General features: G+C 43.0%; 1 protein-coding gene across 2 annotated transcripts in view; it reads right to left on the reverse strand.

Moving 5' to 3' along the window:
- Positions 1–1,231: 1,231 nt before the first annotated feature.
- The window catches only part of LOC109931931 (NSFL1 cofactor p47-like), a 34,156-nt gene continuing 12,683 nt past the window's right edge, over positions 1,232–22,704 (reverse strand). For both annotated transcript variants that reach the window (XM_048596075.1, XM_048596074.1), the window contains exons 4-8: positions 12,762–12,854; positions 10,428–10,537; positions 6,396–6,533; positions 5,191–5,349; positions 1,232–3,441 (exon numbers count right to left, since the gene is read on the reverse strand). In XM_048596075.1, the coding sequence (XP_048452032.1) occupies positions 3,279–3,441; positions 5,191–5,349; positions 6,396–6,533; positions 10,428–10,537; positions 12,762–12,854 (663 nt within the window). In that variant the 3' untranslated portion in view covers positions 1,232–3,278. The remainder of the gene's footprint in view (positions 3,442–5,190; positions 5,350–6,395; positions 6,534–10,427; positions 10,538–12,761; positions 12,855–22,704) is intronic.

The following is a 22,704-nucleotide window of genomic DNA, read 5'->3' on the forward strand; positions in this document are numbered from 1 at the left end:
CCGGCGAAGGTGCAACACCTGCCCATTTACCTCCTCCCTCCCCAGTATTCAATGGCCCAAACATACCTTCTAGACCAGCACCCCAGAATCTAGTCTACTGCATTCACTGCTCACAATGTGGTCTCTTCTATATTGGGGAAATGAAGCGTAGACTAGGTGACTGTTTCACAGAACATCTATGTTCTGCTTACAAAAAATACCCTGAACTATCTGTTGCCTGCTACTTCAATGCACCACCCTGGTCCCTGACCAAAATCTCTGTCTCTGGCTTGCTGCAGTGTTCTAGTGAAGCTCAATGCAAGCTAGAAGAACACCACCTCATTTTCCACTTGGGGACCCTGCAGTCCTCCGGACTCAATATCGAGTTCAATAATTTTAAGGCCTAAACTCTCTCATGTCCCAGCACCCTACCCCACACACCAGGCCTTATTACCACATAGCCTGCCATTACACACTACCTGTTATTAGTCACTAATAGTCCCCATTAACAACTATTCATCCTCCCAGCCTGATCATTGTCAACTCTTTGTTTGCCCAACTGCTCTTCTCTCTCTTTAGGTTCTATCCTATTGTTTACTCTCTACCCCATACCCCTCCCCTTTTCTCGCATATAAACTGACGTTTTCCTAGCCACCATCAGTTCTGAGGAAGGGTCATCGGACCCGGAACATTAACTCTGTCTTTTCCTTCACAGATGCTGCTGTGCTTTTCCAGCAACTTTGTTTTTGTTCCTGAAGTTAGTAGGACTATTTACAGGCCTCTATTGATAGCATTTGTAATCAGCACTCTGATACATTTCCAGAGCTGCCCAAGAATGGTGTTTAGCCTTCCACCTGCATTGGTGCTTACATTTCATTCTGATTTGCTGTAGGAATGAGATTGAAGCTGGAATGAAAACATGGCAAAGGATTTATGGGTGGAAAGCTATATCCTACCACTCAGTGGCAGTGCAGTACCATGCTACATGTTGATGTTATAGGGAAATTGTCTATTATGAAATATAAAGGATTGGGGTTGTAGACAGAATGCGGGTGCATCTGGTACGGTGCACAGTTTCAATCTGATCTGAACGATTTCTTTTTATAAAAGTCTATGACTCAAAACATACAAATTCTAATCGATTCACCATAAATTTTAGCAAGCAAAAATTCAGTAGTATGCAGCTGTCATATATGAAAATACGATGAACTTGACTTCTGGCAAGTAAAGAAATAAATCACTGTTCAAAGTGTCTGTTTGCAGGAAAGTATTTAATTGCTGTGCAAAGGAACATTCCATGAGGTTAGTAAAGTAACTGTTAAGACTAATTTGATTCAGAGCTGCAACATTGTCTTCAAAAAACTTTAGTGAAAATTAATGTAAACTGACAAGTGTTACAATTGCTAATACATTTGATATTCATTGCAAGTTCCATTTTAACAAACAAAATGCAGGCTTCTTTTAACAAAAATTCGACGTGTTTAAGTGAAGGCTGGAGTTTCATTATCTATTGATAGTGTTCTACAGCTACATTTGCAGTTCCTACTAAGAACTTAAAGGAAGGGTTAGTATGAAAATAAAAGATTTGATAAAAAGTCAGTCTGTTATCTACAGGGTTTCAGCTATGTACAATAGCCAAATGTAAAGTTTTTCCGTACTTTTTGTTTTAGTGATAACTCACCCATTTGAAAAATTACCAAGCAAGGACAAGACACACATTTACCAACTATAAAGATCTTGTTTTTTTTAAAATATTTGTCCATGGGATGTGATTGCCGACTAGGTCAGTATTTATTGCACATTCCTAATTGCCCTCAAAAAGGTGGCGGTGAGGGCCATTCTTGATATACTTGTAAAACCTATGCCATCCACATACCCAACCAGTACCATGAGATTAAGACCAGGCTAGCCAATCAATTCTGAATAATATTAATTTTCTTGCATTTTAAATTTGCACTCAAAATGATGGCAAAAATTCACCTTAATTTTAAAGAAATTGCTACAGGAAACGTGGAAGAAAGGCACAAAATAGTTGCTTAAAAGATTTTTCTGACAGCGTTTAGAAGTAAGTAGAAGACATTTGTAAAAATAAAATAGCAAGCTGTCCTGAGGCAACATCAATCTGAGGCAAAGAAATATCCAAGATCAAAAGGACAACTCTTCTTGGCAGCAGTACAATGGAGCACATTATTTATCAGTGACAGCCATTTTATCGAATGGGCTCTGGGTTTAATTACGGTTTTGAACACCAAATGATTTTTGGCAGCCAATAATTTTATGTTAAGTTGACAATGGGTACTTTTCCCCCTTTCTTCGATGTGTCTAAATTAGGTATTTAGCAGTATTCAGACCTACCGTTTTTATTTCTAACTTTGTCACAATCATTGCACAACCAGCAATAAAACAATAGAAGATAATTAATTAACAAACGGAATACTAACATCTATATCCTATGACAGACACATAACTCAAACTTAGCCAAATAGGCTGTTTCAAATTTTTGAAAAACAGAAGGCACTCCAATGTCTTGAGCCATCATTGAATTTCAAAGTAAACTTTTAACTGGTTCTAGAAGCAATGAAACATGCAGCCATTGTTGCTGCAGCCAATTCAAAGAACCTATCAATTGAAGACGTTCCTGACACGGCTAGTAATATTCATCTCATGGAAACAGTTGCAAGTGGCAACTAATGCAACATTCACTATAATATAATTTTATGCCATACACATTAACAATGTTTTATTCCACAATTGAGATTACCAACAGTACATAAATTTTGATCACTTCTTACAGATCCCATAAAACATCAACAATATTATACTCAATATTGTCATATCATGCATAAATATGTCTGTATTAACTAGTGCATTTTTAATCTCCAGATGCACAATTTAAAATAGCTTTTTTTGAAAATTCAAGTGAATCTAGCTCAAATACAGTAGTAGTTGTTGAAACAAAGTTTCAAGTTTGTAGCAGTTATCTGAAGGCTCCAGTTACTTCTGTAGAATGTTTCCAGTTACTAATATGACATAGAATTTCCCATTTAAGAATGAGTAGACGTGTACATATTAAATGTTTGCCTTTACTGTACAGACAAGTGTTCTGATAAGCCCTTCATAGGAAAGTGAGCATAGCCTCCTGCTGCAGGTCCACAATCCCTTTATACCTCCGTCCTGTGCAAAGTTGGTTTGAGGTGAGCGTCATGGCAATTTTACCATATGACACACATCATTCAAATTCAGTATACTGAAAAATTTGTCAAGCTTGTTCTACCCTGTACAGTCCCGCAAAGGTGAAATTACTTCATGCGCTGAACAATCACTGCATTAAGTAGCTTGGCCTCTAGCAGAGTTTGCTCTTCATCTGTCAGCTCTTTATTTGGGAAAGTGGTCATCAATACAAAGGAGGAAGTAGCATAAGTAGGGCGGTGTTGAATGATAAATTGGCGAATGTCACTAATTCTGTAATTAGAAAAATATTAATGCACACTTGAGAAACATTATTAAGGTTCAGAAGCTCTCAAAGGGACTGAAGGAAAACAAACACCTAAGACTTCAAACATATTCTAGATCATCCATTAGAAATATGTTTGACATTGGGATGAAAGCAATGGGTGCAAGCACTCTGAACAGTCTTTGTTTCCCTCTTGGATATTGATCTGAATTGTAATCCCTGCCAGATTTTAGGGTCCTAACCAAAATACATATTGGCAATCCTAACAGAATTAAAAACACATAGGCAAACAGCACAAACATAAAAATACAGAAGGCAGCAGGGATAAGGCCATTTGACACCTTGTTTATTATGGGTCATTTAAAAAAATGGACTTCAGAAGCAGTGTGCGAGGGAAACATACCATGGTCTATTTGAAAAAAATAGTAAATGAATTTTCAAAAAGCACCTTACAGTCCTGAATGTCTTACATGGACTGAGATGAGGATGAATTTTTTCACTCAGAGTTGTGAACCTGTGGAATTCTCTCCCACAGGAGACTGTTCATTAGATATATTCAAGGTGGAGCTGGGCGTGGCCCTTGCAGCTTTCTAAAGGGATCAAGGGGTATGGACAATGTGTGGGAATGGGATACTGAGACTGCATTATCAGCCATGATCATATTGAATGGTGGTGCAGACTCGAAGGGCTGAATGGTCTACTCCTGCACCTATTTTCCATTTTTCTATGTTCACTTATTGACAGAAGTTGTGGTGGTGGTGGGGCAGTGGGATTCAAGTTACCTCTCTCAGAAGACATGTGGTTTGGGAAGTCAACATCTTCTTCCGTTTATTTGTTACTGTGTTCTGGCACTGTCTTCCATCTACGATATTTAAGCTTGTTCTTTCCAATTAAATACTTTTGTACCTCAGGTTCTGCAGTTCCCTACGAGCTGATCTGTCAACCTTTCACCTCTTTGCTTGAAATTATACTTTATGACTACATTTTTCAATTGTCAGTTGTCGGCAAGCTCACCTGGTTCCTGCCCTAGGCTTAGAAATGAACTTTGGCTGGAAATGTGTGCTAAACTTATAATTAAAATATTGCCTGAAGTTATGCTGTCATCCTCACTCAATTCAGTTAGCAATCAAATCTAGTGCTTTCTCTCTTATCCAGAAAAGGATGTTGCTGATCCTTTTCTCTTCATAAGTGTCATTTTGAAAGTTACTGAATTCTAGTGTGCAATTTCATTTAAACTTCTCAAGTGCTGCTACAACTCAATACATTATGGCTTGTAGCTACACATAGGTTGCTGTGGCAGCAGCCATTTCAAATTATCATAATTCACGCAGGTTCTTTTCTCTATCCAGCGGAAATTTGGATTGATTTTCCTCAATTTAATTCATCATTTAATATGTTTAAAGTAGTTGAATCTTACTGACAGACACCTGGTTCAACCATGTTAAATCGTCGGATTCCCAAGAGTTTGGAAGAAATCACACTTTTAGACACAAGACGCTAGAGGCTTATGTGTTTATTTCTTATACTTCTCCATATGCACATGGGCTGATATATTGTAACTCTGCAAATGAGTGCCAGGCAGCAAAGGTGCACCCTAGATGCATACCCACAAGATTATTAACTCTCAATTCTTACTTCCTAGCTACCACTAATTACAGATTGGGTGTCATACCAATAGTATACTTGTACATGCAGGTGAACACATAACAAGGGGTACTGTAGTAACATCACAAAGAGAGAACTGTGCGAAGTCTTACCGATGAGTTTGATTGAATTTCTGCACCAAACGGCTTCCATCTGCTAGACGAACCTGAATGTTGGTAGTTGGCTCAGAGTCATTTATATCCACAATATTAACAAAATATTTGAACTCTTCCTCAGGAGAAGATGGCGTGCTAACGATGGTTGGAGTCGGGCTATACAAAGGGATAAAAACAAAATGTTTATGACTATCAAAATTTTACTGGTGTAGTTACCACTTGGGAAAGAGGGCATGAAACAGTTTATAATCCATTTAAAGCACTTTAAATATTGAAATTATTATCTGAACACTGTCAATTCTGAGGTCTAGGTCAATCTTACTTCAAACTAGCGATCCGCTGACCACCTTAAACATCGCTGCTCTCCACACTATATAGTACACCAGTACATCATCAATAAGAAACACTGACATGTCACCAACATTTCTCTGACAGTACCTCCCAAATCTGTAAGCTGTAATACTCAGAAGGACAAGGGTGGCAGGCACACAACCATCAGCACCTCCAAGTCTTATTGACTTGGAAATCTCTTGCCAACATCCGGAACTCCATCTATCCAACAGCAATATGGACTGTGGCAGCATAGTACCTGCACTACACAGAAGGAGGCAAGAAGGTGGTTCACCAGCACTCTCTCAATGATAATTAGGAATGAGTAATAAGTGTTGACCTTGCCAGCGATGTCTGAATGAATAAATGGTCACCTAATGTGAGAATGGATAATGTTCACACAACATGTTAGAAGCTACATCAAACAAGTAGAACATTCTATTTGGTAAGTTCATCTTTCCATGTAAGGATTGAAACATTAGAAACTGTGCACTGTACCCAAAAGGACAACAGAGGGGTGGCCACTGGATCGAAGCTCGGAAAAGGCAAGGTAAAAAATACAGACGTAATTATTCCAAACAAAGAAGGTTTATAATATACTAGCCAGTAAGTCAATCAAGGCTGAATGCGTCATTAATGATATAATGTTGTTCTTTATCCAAAATGATCTTCTGATCTTAAGAAGAAAACAATTTAAGCCTTTATTTTAAATGTCAACTGTATATACCTTTACAAAGACTAATTTAAGGAAGGTCGTAGGCATCTTTAAATCCAGGAAGCATTTTAAGATTTATTTATTTAAGATTTGAGGACATATGCATATTGCAAACCTGTGACATGGACCAATATCCTACTTAATACTCATCCCTTACCTTCCCAATTTCTGTCCATCTCCAGAAAATGCCTTGAACTTCAATTTGTGTTTCAAATATTCTTCACTTCTGTGATCCTCCATATCCAAACTTACTTGATTGCCATGAACCAATTTTTGGAGCTCAATAGGAATCTCCCTGTTTGCAAGAATGCATAAGGAAACACAACATAATTGAAATGTCATTAGAGCAACAGGTTTAGAGTGAACCTACGTAAGCAATGAAAGAGGAAGGTTAGAATGAACGGTTGAGGAAGAAGAAACACGACTGGCAAAAATGGAAGGCGTTGAGTACAAAAGTAGGGTAGTAGTATTGAGGTGGCGAGGTGTGGAGGTGCTGGTGTTGGACTGGGGTGGACTAGGTCAAAAATCACACAACACCAGGTTATAGTCCAACAGGTTTATTTGAAAACACAAGTTTTCACAGCCTTGCTCCTTGTTCAGGTATTAGTGAGAGAGGTGGCATCAGACACACAATTTATAAGTAAAAGGTCAAAGGGTCAGAGAACTGATGCGAATGTATTGAACAAGCCTAAGATGGCTGTTAAATCTTTAATCAGTTAGAAAGGAGATGCAGGTTTTGATTAATTAACGTGCAAATCCCAGAATTTCTTTCAGGTCACTGCCCCGAGATAACTAAACATTTTATCAGTATATCAGAGGGGGCATCTCAGGTCAGACAATGCATTTTAGGTGTGAGGCCTTGTTTAGAATCTGTCTGTGTTTTAAATTGGAGTCAGACTGGTTTTATTTCCAAAGTAGAAATTTATAAAATGCCACATTGACTGCCTACAAATTGTGCACTTTTTGAACAAAATAGAATGCATCTGCAATTACAAATCTGCAAGTGCAAATTCACCCCATAAATTTATGTGTGTGTGCATGTTTATGAGGGGACGAGAGTGAGAATGTGAGTTAGAGTGAGAGTGTGTGTGTGTGTGTGTGTGTGTGTGTGTGTGAGAGAGAGAGAGAGAGTGAGAGAGAGTGCGAGTGTGCGCGCTAGAGAGAGAGCGTGTGCATGAGTGAGGGAGTCAGTGTACTTATTAGAAGGGTCTGTGTGCATGTGTGCGTGCGTGAGAAAGTGAGTTTGTGTGAGAGTGTATGTGTGTGAGTGTCAACGAGACAGTGTATAGTGGGGTGACAGTGCGGTGGGGTCACCTATTGTGCAACATGAATCCAAGTTCCCGGTTGAGGAGCAAGTTCCCTCATTGGTACCAGACTTGTCTATCAGTCTCTGCTCAACAATTCTGAGTTGTTGTGTATCCCTAAGTCCGCTTTGGAGGATGTTTACCCAAAGATCCAAGGCCAAATGTTCATGACCGCTAAAGTATTCCCCCATTGGGAGGGAACATTCCTATCTGTCAATTGTTGCGCGATGTTCATTCATCCATTGTCGTAGCGTCTGCACGGTTTCGCCAATGTACCATGCCTCAGGGCATCCTTGCCTGCAGCATATGAGATAGACAATGTTGGCCGAATCACATGAGTATCTGCCGTGCATGTGATGGGTGGTGTTCCCATGTGTGATGGTAGTGTCCATGTTGATGATCTGGTATGTCTTACAGAGGTTGCCATGACAGGGTTGTATAGTGTTGTGGTCAATGCTGTCCTGAAGGCTGGGTAGTTTGCTGCAAACAATGGTCTGTTTAAAGTTTGGCAGTTGTTTGAAGGCAAGAAGTGGAGGTGTGGGGAAGATCTTGGCGAGGTGCTCATTGTTATCGATAACGTGTTGAAGGCTGCAAAGAACATGGTGCAGTTTCTCTGCTCTGGGGAAGCACTGGATGACGAAGGGTACCTTATTGGTTATATCCCATGTCTGTCTTCTGAGGAGGTCATTGCGGTTTTTCGCTGTGGCACGTCGGAACTGGCGATCGATGAGTTTAGCACCGTATCTCATTCTTATGAGGGCGTCCTTCAATGCACTCAGGTGTCTGTTGCGTTGCTCCTCATCTGAACATGTCCTGTGTATGTGTAGGGCTTGTTTGTAGGGGATGGCTTTTTTAGTATGTTTAGGCTGGAAGCTAGAAAAGTGCAGCATTATGAGGTTATCCGTAGGCTTCTAGCAGAGTGAGGTATTGAGGCGTCCGTCTTTGATGGAGATACACGTGTCCAAGAATGAGACTGATTCTGAAGAGCAGTCCATGGTAAGTCTGATGGTGGAATGGATCTTGTTGCTATCACTATGTAGCTGTTTCAGTGATTCCTCGACATGAGTCCAAAGGAAGAAAATGTCATCAATGTATCTGGTGTATAGTGTTGGTCAGAGGTCCTGCGCAGCAAAGAAGTCTTGTTCGGACCTGCGCATGAAAATGTTGGCATACTGGGGAGAAAATCCGGTTCCCATGGCTGTTCCGTGTGTCTGGATGAAGAACTGGTTGTCGAAGGTGAAGATGTTGTAGTTGAGAATGAAGCAGATGAGTTGTAGGATGGCGTCTGGAAATTGACAGTTGTTGGTATTGAGTACTGAGGCTGATGCAGCGATGCCATCACCGTGGGAGATAGTGGTGTAGAGTGCCGAAACGTCCATTGTGACGAGAATGTTCCTGGTTCGACTGGCCCGTGGCTGGTCAGATTCTGTAAGAAATCCGTAGTGTCGTGACAGAAGCTGGGGGTTCCTATACAATGGGTTTCAAGATGCCCTCAATGTAGCCAGAGAGGGTCTCACACATGGTCCCACTGCCTGATATGATGGGACGTCCAGGTGTATTGGCTTTGTGTATCTTCAGAAGGCCCCTACGCGAGAAGTATGCAGCATGATAGTATGTAGGGTACTCTGAAGGACTGTCTGTTGAGTTCATGAGTGTGTTCTTTGGTCAGATTGGCAGGAAGTAGTCTGTGGGGTTCCTGGTTGTTCAGTTGTCGGTATACTTCCTTGCAGTAGTCTGTTCTATTCTGCATGATGATGGCTCCTCCTTTGTCTGCTGGTTTCATTACAATGTTGTGATTTGTCTTGAGAGCCTGGGTGGCGTTGCATTGTGCTTGGGTGATGTTTTGTGCTACTTTACAAGTGTGGCTGATGAATCTGGTGTTCATGCATACCCTGATGGCTTGAGCATACATGTCAAGCCCAGGGCAATGGCCTTCCACAGGGGTCCAATTTGACTCCTCCTTTCGCATACACACTCTGTCTGTCTGTCTCTCTCTCCCTCACACAGACACACACACTCTCTCTTTCTCCACCCGCACCCACTCTCCCCCCACCGCCCTCCCCCACGCCCCCAACACACACACACACACACAAATTTATGGGATGAATTTGCATTTGTGTATTTGTAATTGCAGGTACATTCGATTTTGTTGAAAAAGCACACAATTTGTAGACAGTCAAACCTAAAATGCATTGTCTGACCTGAGATGTCATCTCTGGTATACTGACAAACCCTTTAATTATCTCAGGGCAGTGACCTGAAAGAAATTCTGGGATTTGCATATTAATCAATTGAAACCTGCATCTCCTTTCTAACTGATTAAAGATTTACCAGCCATGTTAGGTTTGTTCTATACATTTGCATCTGTTCTATGACCCTTTGATCTTTTGCTTATAAATGCTGTGTCTCATGCTACCTTTCTCACTAACCCCTGTAGAAGGAGTAAGACTCCAATAGCTTGTTTTCAAATAAACCTGTTGGACCATAACCTGGTGTTGTGTGATTTTTGAAGATGGCAAGGAGAAGAATCAGAAAAGATGGATGAAAGGGACAGATATTTGGAAAAGTACAAAGTACGAAGATTGAAAATAAAATGGCCATGAGAAAAATAACTTGTACAAGAGAGACAAATGGCAGGCAATGATGGAGACAGGGAGACTTGACAAAGAACATGTACAAACAGTATACACAGAAACAGATAACATATGCAAGGTAAAAACTTATAAATTTTACAAATCACATTTCTGTTTGGAGTAAAGCTCTGTCCCATGTTCAAGCCTACCTCAAAGTAATATGTTGTTGAAAGCATCAGTAAATTTGTGAAAAATATTCAAAAGGTTGGATTGTCATAAAAAATTAGCATTTTGGAATTAACACAATCTTACCCTCTGCTAATGGATTCCAAAAATTCAGCATTTGCAGCGTCTGTGTAGGTACGCAGTTCTCCATCATCTAGACTGAAACCGTTTTTCCATAGTTTCAGCAAAATTTGAACCTATCAAAAATCATACACCCATATCACACATATCAACACACAACTAACAAAACAAGTCCCAGCCCCATTTTTATTTTGAAAGAAGTGGAAAAATAATTTGGATTAGCTTTGGTTCTTACACCGTAAAATTTACTCAAATAACTAAGTAAAATCTTAACCAAACTATTCTTCTATTCATTTCTTTGTAAATGAAAGGTTTAGTCTCTTAACTTTTGAGTAGATTAAATAATTAAATGATTCAAAGTTCCTTCAATTTATTCATCTAACACTTTATAACTGTATTAAAAATGGTATCGTAAAAAATATATATGATAGATATGATCTCGAACCTGTTACAAGCACCTAAATATAGTTAATCGTCTAAGTTCCAAAGTGATATATTCTTATTATCAAGTCACTTTCATAATCTGCCTGGGTTGTGGGTTGCAAAAGGCCGCCACTGTTTCAGCTACTACTGGTACACAACATCAGGGAGCACAGCAAATTTTTCTTACAACAAGAAATGCAGCAGACACTTTAACGATAAATCAAACATTAGAATACAAACAAAACATTTACAGTTGTCACAGAGATTGGGCTGCCTTTAAGAGCACAGACATCAGTAATTGGGGTTTGATTTTCCACAGGTTTCGAAGTTCCTTTGTAGGCTATTTTTGCAAATATGGAAACTGGTTTGGCATAGTTTCTTGCACTAGGCAGTGAGAAGGAAATTATCCTTGTTAAAGGCCTGAGTAAGTTCAATTAAAGGAGGCTGACTGGGATTTTTAACCAACTATAGAGCCCAGATTAGGTACCTGAAGGTAGGTGCCTCATACCTGAGACCTTGAGTTGTCTGCTTGGGTAGAAGGCAGGAGAACGGGGTTGAGAAATATATCAGTCATGATTGAATGGGGAAGCAGATTCGATGGGCCAAATGGCCTAATTCTGCTCCTATATTTTATGGTCTTATGGTCTAAAATCTCAATATGTGACTACTTCCTCACAGAACAGGGTTCAAGCCCTAACTTGTGTTTCTTGGAGGTTCAGGAATGAATTCCACCCACAGCTATCTGTTTCAGCACGCTGGTCTCTACAGGGCCTTTCGTAGGGTAGGGAATAGAGATCTTCAACCAATCAGGTTGAAGAATCCTCAGCCAGAAGAGTTGGATTCCATGCACCCCATCACAGTAGGAAACATGATGACTGAGTCAGCCGCATTGTGGGAGAGGCTGTACTTAGTATCCTGATGGCAGCATAACTCTCCCAGTCTCTCCATTTTCCCCCCACCCCTCACATTAAATTAAAGGGTTAGGAGGCTGAGGCGGGATTCCACTTTGCCAGTGTTAGATGTCAGTTAGGTTCAATATGAGCCAATTCACATCAATTGTTCCTCAGTCCAGTAATTTAGTGGTTCAGAAATAAATGGAGGCCATATGGCTTCTTCTATTGGGATTGCCAGTGTCCCCTTGTGAGGGAAAGGGTTGGAGGTGACAGAAGAACCTGGCAATGACTGAGTGAGGGGAGGCTTGCTCAGCAGAAAGCCACCTCCTGCCCTTTTCTTAGCCCTAACTCTGTCACATTATCCCACAAGTTCACCCTGCTTTCAAGTTCCTGGGCCTCTGGGGACATTGCAGCATGTAGAGCACATAGCCTGACTAACTGGTAGCTCTCATGAGGTGGCACTTTCATTGCTGGGGACCAGATTAACAGTGATGGTGGCCACTTCAGTAACAGAACGGCATTTGATTCCATCGGACTGTCCCTTGTACCCCATCCACTGGGAGCAGCACTCTTAATATTTTAATTAAGATATTGTTCACACATTAGATGAAAAGGAAGGTAGGATAGATGGATATGCAGTCATGTTCAGACAATGGATTTTTTTTTTTAGTGAATGGCATAAACAATGCAGGCATAATCCTTCAACGGTAGAAAAGAACAGATGGAACCATTGGCAAGGAATAATAGTTTTGCTGCAGACAGTTATTATGATTTGTTTTATCCTTCAGCTCATGCTGTTAATTGAGTATGAATTATGTTTCATTGCATGCAAGCGGTGTCCTTTAACTCGGCATTCACTTATGTTTCTAAGTACGCACAGATTGATATTATCAATGGTGACTTAGGAAGTGTACACTTCTAATTTACACCTCAGTAAATAAATACCTATAAAACTGTACAGACATTGGCTGTGGTTCTATCCTTCACCAACTGGCCTTCTGGAATATTAACATTCAAAACTTACATCGAGATTAGAATCTTGTTTTTTATCTTGTGATACATATTCAGATTGTTCATGTGATGATGCTCCCAGACGGTATCCACCACCAGTGAATGGCTAGAAAATAAATCAGAAAATTTACAATAAATACTAACACATTATCAGAGCTATGCTGTATTTGTTCAAAAAACTTTACCCAGAAGATAACTACAACACCTTATTTCACAGCATCGTGGTTAGGAAATCTACAGTGATGAAACAATGGCACACATTGGTGATCTCAAAGAAAATTGTTCACAACGTTTATTTGCTTCTATCTTAAACCTAATTAATTATTTTGCTATATGAAAATTTACATTAAATGTGACGAGATAAAGTATATTTAAATTTGTCATCTTCTATGTGTGAGAATACTTGCGGTATGTCTAAGTCCTTCTTCAACAGCAATTTACACCTGGCACCAAGTCAACAGGTGTCCAGGCTCCTAGCACCAGTGATATCAAAAAGCAGATCACTAGTCAATCACATTGAAAAGGTGTCACAGAAACAAGTCACAAAGTTAAAAATACTTTATCCCTTCACTTTAAATTTAAACTTTGAGATAACAAAATAATTAATCAGGTAAGGTTAAGATAGAAACTAAAAATTTTACACAAACTTCAAAAACAACTTTAAAATGGAGAATTTTATCATAATGGAGAAATTTGAAATGCCACAATTTAAAATTATATGTAAGGCTAATGAAAATATTTTGAAGTAATTATGACCTCATCATGCTATAAACAGGTACACCCCAATCATGAAGGCGCAACTTTTTCCGAAGGATTTTACAGCAAGACGAACAGCATAAAAGTGGAAAATTTAGTTAACTTCCTTACTGCTTTGGAATGCAATGGGGTTAGGATTAGGGTTAGGGTCAGTGCACTTCAGGGCAAAGATTGGGGTGTACCCGTTTATAGCATGATGAGGTCATAATTACTTCAAAATATTTTCATTAGCCTTACATATAATTTTAAATTGTGGCATTTCAAATTTCTCAATTATGATAAAATTCTCCACTTTAAAGTTGTTTTTGAAGTTTGTGTAAAATTTTAGGGCAAAGATTAGAATTGGTGACAGCGTTTTCTGGCCTCTTGTATGGTTTTGCATGGCGTCCCAAAGTGATTGGCAGCTTTGGTGCAGTAATGATGGCGAACACAACAGAATCCCTACCATTATTTAAAGTACCATACTGAGCAACATTTTTATTTAAAGTACCACACCGAGCAAATCTATTAATCCAATGGTCTCAGGCAAAGAGTTGCAAAGTCATATGCAGATTTGAAACAAAAAAATGGGGCTGAGAATAATCCTTGCATGGAAATCATGCAAACTATACGATATATCTCAGTTAACTAAGACCAGTGTCTTCATCACAACTACCTCCACTGAATTTTTATCTCAACACTTTAGTTTCAAAATTCTTGTGCTTACTAAAATTCTTCCATGGCCTCATCTCTGTGCGACTTTCTCTAGGTTTGCACTCCTACTCAATTCATATTCTGATCCGAGTTTGCTGGGTCTGGACTCTCTCTAATCAGTCAATATATTTGTGCATGTCAGGATTCCTCAGCGAGACTCATTCATCTTCCTAAACACCTCCCAACTTCAAAAGTCTCTTAAGGACTCAGGACTTTATCTTTGATCAACATACCACCTCAACATGAATGTTGAGAGACATTAACAAAGTGGTCAAGTATCATCCAATGTTTCTCCCAAAACTTTAGCGGTAAAAATCAGAACACATCATTGCTCATTCTAACATTGCATCTTTTGTACGTCATCTCCTTTGCTTGTTGTACAGATATGTACTGCACTTGATTACTCTATGAATATTACTGTTCCAAAAGTTTAAAATTTAGAGACTTGGTTATGTAGCAGCATTGAATATCAACTAGGAACGCTCCCCACAATTTATAGCAAGTCTAAAGCTCAGGAGGCCAGAGAGAGATCCTAAGTTGCTCCTTTAAAACTACATTATCTTTGTTAAATTGTACATTCCTTGAAAAATATACACATTGTTGGACTGACAACACGGTTCCCACTGATATCATTATGCCCATTCAGATAGCAAGTTAGAAGTTGAGCTCCGCTATTCCTGGAATTGCCACAAATGTGAAGATTTTTCAAAATTCAAAGAATATGTCCTTGGTAAGTTACGCTTGCCTTTCTAAAGTTACTACTGCAGATGACACTAAAATTGGGGGTGTTATTGATAGTGAGGAGGAGCCTGGTCTCAGACTACAGTCTGACATTGATCAGCTGGTAAATTGGGCAGAGCAATGGCAGATGGAATTTAATCCTGATAAGTGCAAGATAATGCATTTTGGGAGGTCTAATGGGGGAAGGATATACACAATGAATGTCAGGTCCCTAAGTAGTACGAAGGAATAAAGGGACTTTGATGTACAACTCCAGAGATCCCTGAAGGTGTCAGAACAGGTAGACAGAATGAAGAAGGTATACAGGATGCTTACCTTAATTAGCCAACACACAGAAAAACTTCATAAAATTCTATCAGAGATAGTAGGAACGGCAGATGCTGGAGAATCTGAGATAACAAGGTGTAGAGCTGGATGAACACAGCAGGCCGAGCAGCATCATAGGAGCAGGAAGCCTGACGTTTCAGGCCTAGACCCTACAGCAGAAATGGGGGAGGGGAAGGGGGTTCTGAAATAAATAGGGAGAGAGGGGAAGGCGGATAGAAGATGGATAGAGGAGCAGATAGGTGGAGAGGGAACAGACAGGTCAAAGAGGCGGGGATGGAGCCAGTAAAGGTGAGTGTAGGTGGGGAGGTAGGGAGGAGATAGGTCAGGTTAGGGAGGATGGACAGGTCAAGGGGGCGGGATGAGGTTAGTAGGTAGGAAATGGGGGTGTGGCTTGAGGTGGGAGGAGGGGATAGGTGGGAGGAAGAACAGGTCAGGGAGGCGGGGACAAGCTGGGCTGGTTTTGGGAAGCTTGTGAAATCCACATTGATACCATTGGGCTGCAGGGTTCCCAAGTGGAATATGAGTTGCTGTTCCTGCAACCTTCGGGTGGCATCGTTGTGGCACTGCAGGAGGCCCAGGATGGACATGTCGTCTGAGGAATGGGAGGGGGAGTTGAAATGGTTCACGACTGGGAGGTGCAGTTGTTTATTGCGAACCGAGCATAGGTGTTCTGCAAAGTGGTCCCCAAGCCTCCGCTTGGTTTCCCCGATGTAGAGGAGGCCACAACAGGAACAGCGGATGCAGTATACCACATTGGCAGATGTGCAGGTGAACATCTGCTTGATGTGGAAAGTCTTCTTGGGGCCTGGAATGGGGGTGAGGGAGGAGGTGTGGGGGCAGGTGTAGCACTTCCTGCGGTTGCAGGGAAAAGAGCCGGGTGTGATGGGGCTGGAGGGGAGTGTGGAGCGGACAAGGGAGTCTCGGAGAGAGTGGTCCCTCCGGAAAGCAGATAAGGGTGGGGAGGGAAAAATGTCTTTGGTGGTGGGGTCGGATTGCAGATGGCGGAAGTGTCGGAGGATGATGCGTTGGATCCGGAGGTTGGTGGCATGGTACATGAGGACGAGGGGGGATTCTTTTTTGGTTGTTATTGCGGGGATGGGGTGTGAGGGATGAGTTGCGGGAAATGTGGGAGACACGGTGGAGGGCGTTCTCAACCACTGAGGGGGGGGATGTTGCGGTCCTTGAAAAACGAGGACATCTGAGATGTATGGGAGTGGAATGCCTCATCCTGGGAGCAGATGCGGCGGAAGCGAAGGAATTGGGAATAGGGGATGGCATTTTTGCAGGAATGTGGGTGGGAGGAGGTGTATTCTAGGTAGCTGTGGGAGTCGGTGGGCTTGAAATGAATATCGATTTCTAGGTGGTTGCCCGAGATGGAGACAGAGAGGTCCAGGAAGGTGAAAGAGGTGTTAGAGATGGTCCAGGTGAACCTAAGGTTGGGGTGGAAGGTGTTGGTGAAGTGGATGAACTGTTCGAGCTCCTCGTGGGAGCATGAGGCGGCGCCGATACAGTCATCAATGTAACGGAGGAAGAGGTGGGGTTGAGGGCCGGTGTAGGTACGGAAGAGGGATTGTTCCACGTAACCTACAAAGAGGCAGGCATAGCTTGGGCCCATGCGGGTACCCATGGCCACCCCCTTTGTCTGTAGGAAGTGGGAGGAATTGAAAGAGAAGTTGTTGAGGGTGAGGACGAGTTCGGCTAAGCGGATATGGGTGTCAGTGGAGGGGGACTGGTCGGGCCTGCGGGACAGGAAGAAGCGGAGGGCCTTTAGGCCATCTGTATGGGGAATGCAGGTGTATACGGACTGGACGTCCATGGTAAAGATGAGGTGTTGGGGACCGGGGAATTGGAAGTTCTGGAGGAGGTGGAGGGCGTGGGTGGTGTCACGGACGTAGGCAGGGAGTTCTTGGACCAAGGGGGAGAAAATGGAGTCCAGATAGTTGGAGATAAGTTCAGTGGGGCAGGAGCAGGTGGAGACAATGGGTCGATCAGGGCAGTCAGGTTTGTGGATTTTGGGAAGGAGATAGAAGCGGGCGGTGTGGGGTTGGGGTTGGATGAGGTTGGAGGCCGTGGGTGGGAGGTCACCTGAGGTGATGAGGTTGTGGATGGTTTGGGAGATGATGGTTTGGTGCTCGGGGGTGGGTCATGATCAAGGGGGCGATCGGAGGAGGTGTCGGAGAGTTGGCGTCAGTGCTCCCATGAGGAGCTCGAACAGTTCATCCACTTCACCAACACCTTCCACCCCAACCTTAAGTTCACCTGGACCATCTCTAAAACCTCTCTCACGTTCCTGGACCTCTCTGTCTCCATCTCGGGCAACCACCTAGAAACCGATATCCATTTCAAGCCCACCGACTCCCACAGCTACCTAGAAAACACCTCCTCCCTCCCACCCACCTTCCTGCAAAAAATGTCATCCCCTATTCCCAATTCCTTCGCCTCCGCCACATCTGCTCCCAGGATGAGGCATTCCACTCCCGTACATCTCAGATGTCCTCGTTTTTCAAGGACCGCAACTTACCCCCCTCAGTGGTTGAGAACGCCTTCCACCATGTCTCCCACATTTCCCGCAACTCATCCCTCACACCCCGTTCCCGCAATAACAACCAAAAAAGAATCCCCCTCGTCCTCACGTACCACCCCACCAACCTCCGGATCCAACGCATCATGCTCCGACACTTCCGCCACCTGCAATCCGACCCCACCACCAAAGACATTTTTCCCTCCCCACCCTTATCTGCTTTCCGGAGGGACCACTCTCTCCGAGACTCCCTTGTCCGCTCCACACTCCCCTCCAGCCCCATCACACCCGGCTCTTTTCCCTGCAACCGCAGGAAGTGCTACACCTGCACCCACACCTCCTCCCTCAGCCCCATCCCAGGCCCCAAGAAGACTTTCCACATCAAGCAGATGTTCACCTGCACATCTGCTAATGTGGTATACTGCATCCGCTGTACCCGGTGTGGCCTCCTCTACATCGGGGAACCCAGCGGAGGCTTGGGGACCGCTTTGCAGAACACCTATGCTCGGTTCGCAATAAACAACTGCACCTCCCAGTTGCGAACCATTTCAACTCCCCCTCCCATTCCTCAGACGACACGTCCATCCTGGGCCTCCTGCAGTGCCACAACGATGCCACCCGAAGGTTGTAGGAACAGCAACTCATATTCCCCTTGGGAACCCTGCAGCCCAATGGTATCAATGTGGATTTCACAAGCTTCAAAATCTCCCCTCCCCCTACCGCAGTCCAAAACCAGCCCAGCTTGTCCCCGCCTCCCTGACCTGTTCTTCCTCCCACCTATCCCCTCCTCCCACCTCAAGCCGCACCCTCATTTCCTACCTACTAACCTCATCCCGCCCCCTTGACCTGTCCATTCTCCCTAACCTGACCTATCTCTTCCCTACCTCCCCACCTACACTCACCTTTACTGGCTCCATCCCCGCCTCTTTGACCTGTCTGTTTCCTCTCCACCTATCTTCTCCTCTATCCATCTTCTATCCACCTCTCCCTCTCTCCCTATTTATTTCCGAACCCCCTTCCCCTCCCCCATTTCTGATGAAGGGTCTAGGCCCGAAATGTCAGCCTTCCTGCTCCTCTGATGCTGCTTGGCCTGCTGTGTTCATCCAGCTCTACACCTTGTTATCTCAAAAATTTATAAAACATTGGTTAGACCACAGATGGAATAATGCTTGCAGTTCTGGTCACAACACTATCAGAAGAACGTGATTACACTGGAAAGGAAGCAGAAGACATTTAGCAGGATATTGCCTGGGATGAAAAGCCTCCGTTATGGGGAGAGATTTGATAGGCTGGGTTTGTTTTCCTTGCAGCAGAGGAGGCTGAGCGAGGATTTCATTGACATATTCAAAATTATGGGAGGAATAGACAGAGTAGATTCTTTACCCCATTGCAGATGTGTGTAAGGCCAGACAGCATAAGTTTAAGGTGAGGAGCATGTGGTTTAGAGGAGATTTGAGAAAAATTTTTCTCACCCAGAGGGTGGTAGAAATATGGAAAAAGCAGCCTGAGAGGGTGGTGGAGGCAGGTACTCACAACATTTAAGAAACATCTGGGCCAGCACTCAAAATGCCAGGGCATAGTAGGCAATTGACCAGGTGCAGGTAAATAGGATTAGTGTACTTCGGGGTTTCCTGGTTGGCCGTAGGGCCTGGTTCTATGCTGTATCACTCTAAATTGATTACAAAGCCAGTTAACTGCAATTGCTTAAACAGGTTGCCTACTCATCTTGCATGCTCTGGCTACATGTTACTATAGACTACAACATTGTCTAAATAAACTACACAGTTATGAACCTGAGGGACAGTTATCAGTCATTGACCTGAAACGAACCTCAATAGGTGTTGATTACTATTGAAGCTTAACTAGTGTGCGTCATCTCAGCCCACCTCAGCTCTTTTTAAGAGATGGCCTGTCGAAGCACATGACCATTGAGCTGCGCGGTCAGGAAGGAGACCCTTACTGAAGAAGTCACTGGAGCTGAAACATTAACTCTGTTTTCTCTCCACGAATGCTGCCCGAGCTGCAGAGTTTTTCCACCAATTTCTAATTTTGTTTCTGATTTCCAGCATCCAAAGCTCTTTTTTTGGTTTAGGAGAGGTGACATGTCAGTATTCACCCAGGAGAAGGATATCAAGGATAGTGAGATTAGTGTGGAGCATGCTAATATGCTACAGCATTTGAGGTCAAGGAAGAAGTGGTGTTGGGTCTCTTCAAAAGCATTAAGGTGGATAAGTCCCCAGGGCCCGATGGCATCTACCCTACGTCATGAGAGGCAAGAGAGGAGATTCCTGGGGCCTTGACCAAGATCTTTGTATCCTCGCTAGCCATTGGAGAGGTCCCGGAGGACTGGCAAGTAGTAATGTTGTCCCTCTGTTCAAGAAGGGAAACAGGGATAATCCAGGAAACTATAGACGAGCGAGTCTCACATTGGTGGTTGGGAAGCTATCGGAGAGAATTCTTAGGGATAGGATTTACACACATTTGGGAAAGCATGGCCTAATTAGAGACAGTCAACATGGCTCTGTGCAGAGGAGGTCATGTCTTACTAACTTGTTTGAACTTTTCGAAGAGGTGAGAAAGGTGATCGATGAGGGAGAGCAGTGGATGTTGTCTCCATGGAATTTAGTAAGGCTTTCGACAAGGGCCCTCATAGTAGGCTCATTCAAAAGATGAAGATGCATGGGATTCATGGTGACTTGGCCACTGGATTCAGAATTGGCTTGCCCATAGAAGGCAGAGTGTACTGCTGGAAGGGTGCTTTTCTGGCTGCAGATCTGAGACTAGTGTCTTCCACAGGGATTTATACTGGGACTGCTGTTGTTGGTGATGTATGTAAATGACTTGAATGAAAATGTAGATGGGTAGGTTAGTAAGTTTGCAGACGATACAAAGGTCGGTGGAATTGTGGATAGTGTAGAAGGTTGTCAAAGGATACAACGGGATATAGATCAGTTGCAGATATGGGCGGAGAAATGGCAGATGGAGTTTAATCTGTGTAAGTGCGAGGTGGTTGCACTTTGGGAGATCAAATGTTAAGGAAAAGTACACAGTTCGTGGTAGGACCCTGAACACCATTGATGTAGAGAGTTCTTGGGGTTCAAGCCCATAGCTCCCTGAAAGTGGCCATGCAAGTAAACAGGGTGGTGAAGAAGGCGTATGGCATGCTTGCCTTTATTGCTCGAGGAATTGAGTACAACAGTCAAGATGCCATGCTGCAGTTCTTCAAGACTTTGGTTAGGCCACACTTAGAGTGTTGCGTTCAATTCTGGTCACCATGTTACAGGAAGGATGCGGAGGCTTTGGAGAGCATGCAGAAGAGGTTCATCAGGTTGCTGAGAGATAGTAGGAACGACAGATGCTGGAGAATCTGAGATAACAAGGTGTAGAGCTGGATGAACACAGCAGGCCAAGCAGCATCAGAGGAGCAGGAAGGCTGACGTTTCGGGCCTAGACCCTTCTTCAGAAATTTTGGGAAGGCCTGAAATGTGGACTGTAGTCCATTGGGGATGATCTGGTTCCGTAGGTAGGTACTAAGAAAGGTGATGTGGCTGTAGTACCTTGTTTGCTTCAGGACGTGGTCGAGCAGTTTCAAGGCCGAAGAGGTTACGAGAGAGTTGCAGTGGGAGAGTTCATCCAGCTCTACACCTTTTCATCAGGTTGCTGCCTAGATTAGAGAGTATGAGCTGTAATGAGAGGCTAGAAAACCTTGGATTGTTTCCTCCGGAGCAGCGGAGAATGAGGGGAAACTTGATAGAAGTCTATAAAATTTGAGATGTATAGATCAGAATCTTTTTCCCAGATTTGACATCATTAACACTAGGGAGCATGCATTTAGGGTGACAGGGGGAAAGTTCAAACAAGATGTGAGGGGCAAGAGGACTCTGGAATGCATTGCCGGGGTGGTGGTGGAGGCAGCAACAATAGGGTATTAATGGACTTTTAGATAGCATGTGAATATGTGTTAATGGAGGGCTATGGACCAAGGACAGGCAGAAGGGATTAATTTAATTTACAGAGTCATAGTGTTGTACAGCACGGAAACAGAACCTTCAGTCCAACCAGATATCCTAAATAAATCTAGTCCCATTTGCTGTATTCCTCTAGCCCCTTCCAATTCATATACCCATCCAGGTGCCTTTTAAATGTTGTAATTGTACCAGCCTCCATCACTTCCCCTGGCAGCTCATTCCATACATGCACCACCCTCAGCGTGAAAAAGTTGCCCCTTAAGTTCCTTTTCAATCATTCCCCTCTCACCTTAAACATATGCTCTCTAATTTTGGACTCACCCACTCCGGGGAAAAAACCTTGGTTATTCACCCTATCCATGTCCCTCATGATTTTATAAACCTCTATAAGGTCAACCCTCAGCCTCCGACGCTCCACGGAAAATAGCCCCAGCCTATTCAGCCTCTCCCTTTAGCTCAAATCCTACAACCCTGGCAACATTCTTGTAAATCTTTTCTCAACCCTTTCAAGTTTCACAACATCCTTCCTAAAGCAGGGAGACCAGAATTGCACAAGGTATTCCAATAGTGGCCTAACCAATGTCCTGAACAGCCGCAACATAACCTCAATGCACTGACCTATAAAAGAAAGCATACCAAAAGCCTTCGTCACTATCCTGTCTACCTAGAACTCCACATTCAAGGAAATATGAACCTGCACTCCAAGGTCTCTTTGTTCAGCAACACTCCTCAGGGACCTTACAATTAAATGTATAAGTCCTGCCCTGAATTGCCTTTCCAAATGTGGAAGTGGCAGAGAATGATATGTTGAATACGGAGGTTAGTGGGGTGATATGAGAGGACAAGGGGGATTCTTTCATTGTTTTTGTTGCAGGAAATACAAGAGATGCGGTCGAGAGCATTTTCGACCACCGAAGGGGGATGTTGCAGTCCTTGAAATAGTAGGACAT

Source organism: Rhincodon typus, chromosome 4 (genome assembly GCF_021869965.1).
Source record: "Rhincodon typus isolate 14 chromosome 4, sRhiTyp1.1, whole genome shotgun sequence".
NCBI lineage: Eukaryota > Metazoa > Chordata > Chondrichthyes > Orectolobiformes > Rhincodontidae > Rhincodon > Rhincodon typus.